This window comes from Leopardus geoffroyi, chromosome C1 (assembly GCF_018350155.1).
Source record: "Leopardus geoffroyi isolate Oge1 chromosome C1, O.geoffroyi_Oge1_pat1.0, whole genome shotgun sequence".
Classification (NCBI taxonomy): domain Eukaryota; kingdom Metazoa; phylum Chordata; class Mammalia; order Carnivora; family Felidae; genus Leopardus; species Leopardus geoffroyi.
The window spans coordinates 8,744,586-8,754,279 of NC_059328.1; the positions used below are offsets into that span (position 1 = coordinate 8,744,586).

The following is a 9,694-nucleotide window of genomic DNA, read 5'->3' on the forward strand; positions in this document are numbered from 1 at the left end:
ATCCGCCCGCTCTGCCGGGTGACCTGGCGAACCAACCCCCCCCCCCAAGGTGGATCAGCATCTTCTCAAGAGGAGTATTAGGTGTGGGGGGGAATCAACCATCCCCAAAGGGCTGGGCAGCCCATCTGCTTCAGACACTACCTGAAAGTCAGCTGATGGAGGAAGATACGCTGTCTCCAGAGGTTTCAAACCACACACAAACCGATCATGGAAGTTTGAAAGAGATTTATTTAAAAACAGAACAAAAAAAAAAAAAAAGCTTTGGTATTTCAAAACCCAACAATCATCAACCCCTAGAAAGTTAAATACCTCCCCCTAAAGCCCAGAAGTACAAAAGCACAGATCTCCACAGGCTCATGGTAAGAAAGAGACGACGTGCAAACCGGGGAGGACCCGAGACCCACGCTCTCCACGCAGGCGCAGGTGCAGGCGGCAGGGCCTCCGGATGCCCCCCCGGGGGCGGCGTAGGTCGGAAATCCCCGCCCGAGATTCACTGTCTGAAGGGGGTGCAAAAACCATCCGGCAAAATCTCAACAACAATAAATTAAAAATTCAGTCAAGAAAGAACACATTAAATTAGGAATAGAACACAACTTTTCCTAGACAGGTCTTTTCAAAAGAGGCTCTGTTTCCTGGGACAGAAGAAGGGGGGAAAGCAGAAGGAGTGAGTTCAATTTCAAGTATTTTCCATACAGGTTCATTTTATTGAGTCGAAAGCTTACAAAAAGTCCACCGGCCCTCCCCTCCCGCTCCCCGATGCAGACTCCTGAACATCCACACGCACTCTGCGTCACTGGCGTCCCCAACAAGGCACAAAAGGGTGGGTGCGTTCGAAGGATCCCCTGTTCGTGCAGCAGGACTTTCGGTGCTGGGTGTCTTGTGCAGATGGGACTTCACTCAGACACTGGGATCTTCCTGTTCAATTAACAAAACAAGTTGTTATTGTTCACCACCAACCCCGTGGAAGCTACAGAAATCTCACGCGGGGCAGGTGACGGGGATGCCCCTGGTGGCATCCCGCCCGGGCGATGATCCGGCTCTGCAGACACTGTGGCCCAGGGACGTACTAGAGCCACCGTGGGGTTGGTGGCCCGGACACCTCCTCGGGCTGACGCAGTGTTCGCTGGGCTCTGCCCTGGCGGGACCCCAGCTCGAGCGCGAGTCAACTGAGGGCCACGGGTAGCACCCCAAAATTAGGGGTCTGGCCTGTCTCCTGGATCGGGTGGGGAACCGGGGGGCAGACGGGTATACGGCAGATGAAGAGCAGAGAAGCCGACCAGGCAGCAGGGAGGAGCAGCCTGCCGACTTAACAGAGGCCGTCAGACCCACGCAATGCAGACGGAGCACCTGTTTTGTTACAGCTCGGCCACGTTTCCCTTTAATCTGACCTTCCATTTGTTCTCCAAGCTCCAGGCTCAGACCTGCTGCCCACCCTGCTCCCACTCCGTCAGGGCTGAGAGCTGCTGCTTCACAAGTCCTGGCCTCGGGCCAGAAACTAGAAACCAGAAGGCACAAAGCCCTCTGTGGAGGTGAGGAGGCATTTCTCCGGAGCGGGCCCAGGCTCCTCAACTGCTCGGGAGCACAGACCCAGAGCTCTTGAATCTATCTCTGCACATGCTAGTGCGACAAGAGGAGAGGAGAGAAAGGGAAGCGAGCCCCGCTCCCTCTGGAGAACTTTCTCCTGTGACTGCCAGCGATGGGCTGGCTTCCTTCTGTTCCCTCTCCTGGGGAATCCTGGCAGCAACGGAGCATGGAGCGCTGGGTGGTGGGGCAGAAGGGGCGGCCTCCCCTGGGACCGAGCCTGATCCCCAAGACACATTCCTGATGAGAGTCTCACAGCGACCATGCTCAAAGTCATGGCTTCCTGGGGGCCAAGGTGTTTGAGGAAATGAGAGGAATGACCTTGCCTTGTGCTGACGAGATGGCCACCTTAGCTGGCCCACAGTGAGAGGCACAAGCAGGCCCTCAGGAGGGAGCGCAGGGGGCTCACCTGAGGCTTAGATAGCAGTTTCGGTCTATCTAGGGGCTTGTTGCAATTATTATTTTAAGTTTATTTATTTATTTTGAGGGAGGGGGGTGCATGCAGGCTGGGGAAGGGCAGAGAGAAGGAGACGGAGAGAATCCCAAGCAGGCTCCACGCTGTCATTGCAGAGCCCGAGGCGGGGCTCGATCTCGTGAACCGTGAGATCATGGCCGGAGCCAGAATCGAGAGTCGGACACTTAACTGACTGAGCCACCCGGGCGCCCCACCACCGTCCCTCCCTATGGTCTCCTCTCAGAAGTCACTTTCTGATAGCCTCTGCAAACACGCTCCCTCCTGCCTGTGCTGCGGGCTGAGGGTACTGGCTTCGGAGGACACCTCGCTGCCGCCCAGGCCTCCCCCTGTCCTAGTCTGAGGCCAGAACACAAGGCCGGGGCCTCAGGCTCTGAAGACCCGGGGGGGCTTTATACCTTACTCCTGAAGAGGGGCTTGGCCCCAGGCCCACAGTACTCGTTGTAGATGAGCTTGAAGAGGAAGAGGTGGAAGAGGGTGATGAGGGAGGCCACGCTGAACCAGAAGAGGAAGGGCAGCCCGGGGTCCTGCTGGGCCATGTGCTCGTCGTGAGCCAAGATGGCCTTGAGGTGCAGCGTGTGGCGCAGGTCCTGCAGATGCATGAGGTCGGTGGAGATGTAGAGCAGCGGCGTGATGGGCTGCGTCACCATGACCGGGAAGGTGTGGCCCTGGGGCGCCGAGGTCAGCTCCACGGGCTCCTCCAGGCAGCCGGCCTCGCAGGCGTAGATCCTGACGGGCTGGCCGCGGGCCTCCACGGACACGTGCAGGTACGGCTTGCCCTCGGGGTCCGCGAGCACGGCTAGGTCGATGTGGTCGTTCTTGTAGCGGATGCCGTGCAGGGCGTAGCTGTTGTGCAGCACGTCGGGGTCGGCCTGGAACTGGAGGTGGTTCTCGGTGAACTGCAGCCCCCCGAAGCTCAGCACCATGCCCTGCAGGATGCCTGGGGCGCCCACCTTCACCAGCCCCTTGCAGCCGCGCTTCTGCAGGGTCAGCTTCCACAGGTCAGAGAGCTGCAGGATCTGCTGGACGGACGACAGCCGGCCCGGCCACAGGTTCTCGGCGTGCATGGTGGCGTGGCCGCTGAAGCAGTGATCTTCGTAGTTGAGCGTCGACTCCATCTGGTCGCGCTCCCTGTGGCTCAGGCTGGGGTTGAGCAGCGGGGCTGGTGAGCAGGAGAGCATGTAGTACAGCGTCAGGTTCACGGTCAGGCCAGACGGGGTGTGGGCGTCCGTGATCTTCTTCATCTCCACACCTGAAACGCCACAAAGGTTGCACGTTAAGCGGGGACGGCCCGGCCGGGAAGATGAGGTTCTGAAGGGAAGAGCGGGAGCGACGAAAATGGCAGCTCCAGCCTCCCCTGAGCTCCGGCTCCCCCACATGACCAACTTGACCCGGTGGGCCTGAAGCCTAAAATCCTGTTCAAGGTGGGGCCTCCTGGGGCGCCCGGGTGGCTCGGTCAGTTGGACGTCCAACTTCGGCTCGGGTCCTGATCTCAGGGTTCGTGAGTTCAGGCCCCGCATCAGGCACCACTGTCAGTGCATAGCCTGCTTTGGATCCGTAGTCCCAACCCCCCACTCCCACCCCTCCCCACTCACACTCTCTCTCAAAAATAAATAAACATTAAATCCTATACATAATAACATAAATAACATAATAGACATAAATCCTGCCAGCGCCCAGAAGAACACAGACGTGGCCGGGACATGGTGCCGGTTGAAGAGTCCAGCACGCCCCCCGCCCCCCTGCCCTCTGCCTCCGGAACACCGTCATCAGCGCTCTGGCCCATCCTGGGTTGCTCCTTGCCATCATCCTGTGCTCCAGTCCTGGAGCTTTAAATAACATCTGAACACCGGATCTCCCAAGTCTGCATGAATTCTAGACTCAGAACAGCTAACTGCCCATTTGGGGTCTCCACCCAGACGCCTGACAGGCATTTGGGACCTGACGTGCTCTGAGTTCTTCCAGCCCCAAAGCAATCCTTCCACAAATTATCTCCAGACACTTGCTCGAGCGCTCCCCACAAATTCAGGAGTCACCCTCCAGTTCTCACGCCCCACGCCCAGTCCGTGCAAAGTCCCGGTGGCGCCACTTCTGAAAGTATCAGAAGCCATCCACTTCTGTCTCCACGGCCACAACTCAGGTGCCAGCCACCCTCCTCTTTCACCTCGGCTCCTGCAAAATCCTCTCATCTGGTCTCCATGTCCCACTTTTGTCCCTTATAGTCCATATTCTGGATAGAACAGCCAGGGGATCCTGAAAAATGTACATCCGACAGTTGTCTCTGCTCTCCCTTCCACCCCATGTAGAATCAAATTCACAGTCATCACCACGGTCTACAAGGCCCTTCGGGATCTGGCTACCTCGACCCCTCCCTGGCTTGCTACCCACCAGCCACCCTGGCCTCTCAACCAAACCTGCTCTTGTCTTAGGGCCTCTGACTTGCCAGCTCCCTCTAGATCATCACATGGTCAGTTTCTTGCTATTCAGGTCTTAGCTTAAGTGCTTCCTCCTTGGAAAGGCCTCCCCGACAACTGGAGCTAAACAGAGGCCCCCACCCCACTCTGAACCCCACCCAGTCATCCTCAATCACATACTTTTAATTTTTCTCTACGGAACTTTAAAAAATTTTTTTTTTAAGTTTATTTTGAGAGAGAGAGATTGCACAAGCGCTATTGGAGACAGAGACAGAGAGAGAGAATCCCAAGGAGGCTCCTCACTGTCAGCACAGAGCCTGACACAAGAAATCAAGGGCTGGCTGGTTTAACCGACGGAGCCACCCAGGTGCCCCGCTCTATGGAACTTCATATTCTAAAGAGCAATCTGGCTTATTTATTCCGACTTTCACTTTTCTACTATTGTCTTCCTCCCATCCAGAATTTAAGCAAGCACCATGAAACAGGCGCTTTGTTCTGGTCACTTCTCTATCCGTCATATGGAGAACAGTCCCTGGCAGGATTTGATCAATACTTGCTGAACGAGTGAAACACACTTCGAGCAACTAAATACAAGGATTTAGACAACGAGCACCCTGGAAACCAAAATCTCTCTTTCACCTAGAATACGATTTCCTTTACTTCAACAGTCTTTAGGGGAAGGAAGTTATTTGGTGGGTGCGTTCCACCTGCTGGAGAGGTTCCATTCCCTTCCAGTCAATGGAGCACATGACCCCTGATGTCAGTGTTGTTGAGTTCAAGCCCCACGAACCGCAGAGGTCACTTTAAAAAAAAGGTGGGGGGGGGGGCCTGGGTGGCTCAGTCGGTTAAACATCCCACTCGATTTCAGCTCATCATGACCTCATGGTTCATGAGTTTGAGCCCCACTGTGGGACTCCATGCTGACTGTGCAGAGCCTGCTTGGGATTCTCTCTCTGCCCCTCCCCTGCTCATATGCTCTCTCGATCTCTCTCTCAAAATACACTTTAAAAGGGCGGGGGGGGGGGGGGATGCCTGGGTGGTTGAGTCGGTTAAGCATCTGGCTTTGGATCAGGTGGTGATCTCACAGTCCGTGAGTTCGAGCCCTGCATTGGGCTCTCTGCTATCAGTGCAGAGACCCTCTGCAGACCCTCTCCCTCTTGCATTCTCTCTGCCTCTATCAAAAATAAACATGTAAAAAAAAAAAAAAAAAGTGCATGCCTGTCACCAGCCAGACCGTGAGGGACTGAGGAAAGAAAGAATCTGGGGACCCGCCAGGCCCTTCTGCCTGATTTATCCTTTACAAGCTGACCCCCCAAACCACTCTCCAAATCAGGCCTCATTTATGAGGACAAATAACAGTAAGGCCGGTCTTTGACGCTCATTCCTTCCTCGGACTCACAGAAGCCCTCTGGGGTGCTCCTGTTATTACTGAACACAAGCCCATGGAGATCAGTAAACTGGTCCCACGTCGCTCACACAAATACCAAGCGGTGGAGCAGAGTCAGCCCAGGTCAATGGCCAAGCTCCCTTTAACCACCCCCACTGCTCCCCTTCAGGGTCAACTCTGCAGACTTTAGTGGGGCATCTCCAGGGTGGGCCGCGGAGGCCCTGGTGTAAGGTGTGCACTGTGGCCCAAGAACTGGCCAGGCCTCACCTGGGCTGAAGAGCTGAGCCCAGAGGCGCTGGTGGTCTTGAAGCAGCTCAGCCGCTGGCATCTCCAAGAGCTCCAGCATTTCCTTCCGTGCCAAATCCTGGACCACCTTGAGCTCCTTGGCTGCTTTGTTTTTGAGCACCTGGGGGTTAATAGGGCCTGAAACATGCACCACCCACAACACTGTCTCGTCCAGTTGTGTCTTGGGAGCCACCTGGAGCCGGTTCACTAGCTTCTTGGCCGCCACCACCACCAGGTGCACCAGCCCCGTGGGAAAAGGCGGGGACCGGCCCGAGTAGAGGAGGAACTGATGATCTCCCACCTTCTCCAGGGTACTGGTGAAGGCTCTGGGGAGCGGGCCGGCAGTGGGCCCCACAGTCTGCAGCGCGGCCACCCTCTCCGTGGGATTGTTGAGCTGGATACGCTGCAGATAGACGTGGGGTCGGCCCCGGTGCGCCAGAAAGTCCTCTTGCAGCAGCACGCAGTCGCGGCCGGATCCGGTGACGAGGCCGGAGGCCGAAGCGGGTCCGGGGACGGCGGCCGCAGGGCCGGGGCCTGAGGTCCCGAGCTGCAGGCAACGCACTCGGCGCAGCAGCCCTTCACGCAGCAACAGTACTGACTCTCCGGCTTCGGAGAGCGCACTCAGCGGTCGCAGCTGCACGAAGGGCACGAAGTCCGGCGCCACGGCGGGCTCTCGCTCTCCAGGAGTCACCCACAGCCGGTTGGCGGCCACGTCCAGTGCCAGGAAGCCGTTGGCCACCAGGGCCGGCACTCCAGGGCCCAGTGGGACAGCCTCGCCGCGCTCCCGCAGGCCGCGCCAGGCGCGGGTGGCCGCCTCCAGGCAGGCGGAGGACTCGGCGGCGCCCGGCTCGCCGCGGGACCAGGACAGCAGGTGCAGGCCTCCCGCGGCCCGCCGCGCCCCGGAGCCGGCGAACCACAGAAGCAGCAGCAGGAGGCCGAGCAGGCAGAGTAGGCGGCGGGCCCAGCTGCTCGACAGCAGTCCCGGCAGCCCCTTAAGCCGCTGCTGCAGCCACATCGGGCCGCCAGGCGCGGCGCGGGGGCGGCCGCCGGGCCCGCCGCCCAGCCCACCGGCCCGGCCGCCCGCGCCTCACTCCCAGGCCCGGACCGCGGCGCCCAACCCGGCCCCTGCCGCAGCCGCCGCAGCAGCAGTCACCGCTGCTTCCTCCTCCCTCCCGGTTGCCACCGGCCGTCAAACAACCCCGGCCGTCAAGCGCCGCCGAGTCTTTTGCGACACAAGGGGAAGGAATGGGCGGAGGGAAGAGACAGGGGCGGGTCGGAGAGAAGGGGGCGGAGCTTCGGCGAGGAACTGACCGGAGCCGCAGGGGCTGGACCACCCGTTCCCCTGCTGATAGAGCGAAGTCAGAGACTGCTGGGGTCTGGGTCGGGGCAGGGGTGGGGGTGGGGGGGGGGGTGGAGGCGTGAGAGCGTCCAACTTACTTGTAAAAGAAACACTGAGCCAGCCAAACTGAACACGTGTTGGGCCCCATTTGCTACTGATGCTTTCAACAGCCCTACGATTTAAAAAAAAAAAAAAAAATTTAACTTTTGTGTAAAAATGACGATTTTCCCTGCAAAACAACCCTTAGTACAGGGAAGAAAGAAAGAAAGAAAGACAGACAGAAAGACAGACAGACAGACAGACAGACAGAAAGAAAAGAAAAAGAGACAAGAAAGAAAGAAGCCACCGTAAACTAGACTTTATACAAAATATTTTATTGCCAACTCTTCCAGATCAGCATATGGAGACACGAATCCCGCCCAGGACTGTCTCATTTCTCTGCCACACCACGTCATCTTCTTGATGTCACCCTGAGTTTTAACTTATTAAATAACATAAGACACTAAAATCTCATTATTTGAAAATGACTTTAAATTGTGAATCATCCATGCAGAAGAGAAATTTTGCTTTGTTTCTAAGGGAAAAAATTCAATATGAGCACAGGGGAGGACAATGGAGCAATTGTTTCCACTTTGGTTTCAGGACATTCCAAAGTCAGACAGTGCTTCTCAGTTGTTGAAAATTTTAAACGGTCATTTGAGGTGGCTTCTTGTGGGCTGTGAGCAGACATATGTTTGCAGAGTTGGGAATGCCAGCACCCCGTGAGAAGGTGCCTGTCCAGGTGATCCTGCAAGTATGCTTACCTTTTTTTTTTTTTCCCAAGGCTATTATCAAAGCATAAACACAACTGTTTTTTAATAGTTTATTTATTTATTTATAATGTGTATTTTTTTAATTTAATTTTTTTATTTTTAAAAATTTACATCCAAATTAGCATATAGTGCAACAATGATTTCAGGAGTAGATTCCCTAGTGCCCCTTACCCATTTAGCCCATCCCCCCTCCCACAACCCTTCCAGCAACCCTCAGTTTGTTCTCCATATTTATGAGGTCTCTTCTGTTTTGTCCCCCTCCCTGTTTTTATATTCTTTTTGTTTCCCTTCCCTTATGTTCATCTGTTTTGTCTCTTAAAGTCCTCATATGAGTGAAGTCATAGGATTTTTGTCTTTCTCTGACTAATTTCACTTAGCATAATAGCCTCCATTTCCATCCACGTAGTTGCAAATGGCAAGATTTCATTCTTTTTGATTGCCAAGTAATACTCTACTGTATATATATATATATATATGTATATATATATATATATATATATATATATATATATATATATATACATATGACATTTTCTTTATCCATTCATCCATTGATGGACATTTGGGCTCTTTCCATACTTTGGCTATTGTCGATAATGCTGCTATAAACATGGGGGTGCATGTGTCCCTTCGAAACAGCACACCTGTATCCCGTGGATAAATGCCTAGTAGTGCAATTGCTGGGTCGTAGGGTACTTCTCTTTTTAGTTTTTTGAAGAACCTTCATACTGTTTTCCAGAGTGGCTGCATCAGCTTGCATTCCCAATTGTGTATTTATTTTTGAGACAGAGACAGAGCATGAGCAGGGCAGGGGCAAAGAGAGAGACACACACAGAATCCAAAGCACAGAGCCCAATCTCAGCACAGATCACAATCTCAGCACAGAGCCCAACGCTGGGCTCGAACCCATGAAGTATGAGATCATGACCTGAATCAAAGTTGGATGCTTAACCAACTGAGCCACCCAGGCACCCCTATTTATTTATTTATTTTTTAGGAATTTCTACACCCAACATGGGACTTGAACTCAGGACCCCAAGATCAAGAGTCACGTGCTCCTTTTTTTCTTTTTAATGTTTGTTTATTTGTTTATTTATTTATGTTTGAGAGAGAGACAGAGTGTGAGCAGGGGAGGGGCAGAGAGAGAGGGAGACACAGAATCCAAAGCAGGCTCTAGGCTCTGAGCTGTCAGCACAGAGCCCGATGCAAGGCTCACACTCACAAGCTATGAGATCATGACCTGAGCCGAAGTCAGATGCTTAACTGACTGAGCCACCCAGGCACCCCTCCTCTTTTTTTTCTTTTTAAGTTTACTTATTTATTTATTTATTATTTATTTATGTTGGGGAGAGCACAAGTGGTGGAGGGGCAGAGAGAGGTGGACAGAGGGTGCTGCCCCATATG

General features: G+C 54.4%; 1 protein-coding gene across 2 annotated transcripts; it reads right to left on the reverse strand.

Moving 5' to 3' along the window:
* Nucleotides 1–210: 210 nt before the first annotated feature.
* On the reverse strand, nt 211–7,307 carry KIAA2013 (KIAA2013 ortholog). 2 transcript variants are annotated; one of them, XM_045475655.1, is made up of 4 exons: nt 6,122–7,307; nt 3,007–3,305; nt 2,452–2,931; nt 211–915 (listed from the first exon to the last, which is right to left on the reverse strand). In XM_045475655.1, exons 1-4 carry the CDS (start codon nt 7,152–7,154, stop codon nt 898–900), a joined length of 1,830 nt encoding a protein of 609 aa, XP_045331611.1. In that variant the 5' UTR covers nt 7,155–7,307; the 3' UTR covers nt 211–897. The 2 variants fall into 2 exon arrangements, with proteins under 2 accessions (XP_045331611.1, XP_045331610.1); XM_045475654.1 differs by having other exon boundaries at nt 2,452–3,305; nt 6,122–7,304.
* Between the last annotated feature and the right edge of the window lie 2,387 nt (nt 7,308–9,694).

Coding starts and splice junctions, on each gene's coding strand:
- KIAA2013 (XM_045475654.1), bottom strand. CDS start 7,154: ATGTGGCTGCAGCAGCGGCTTAAGGGGCTGCCGGGACTGCTGTCGAGC. Junction 3,306..6,121: donor GGCTCAGCTCTTCAGCCCAG/GTGAGGCCTGGC, acceptor GTGGCGTTTCAG/GTGTGGAGATGAAGAAGATC.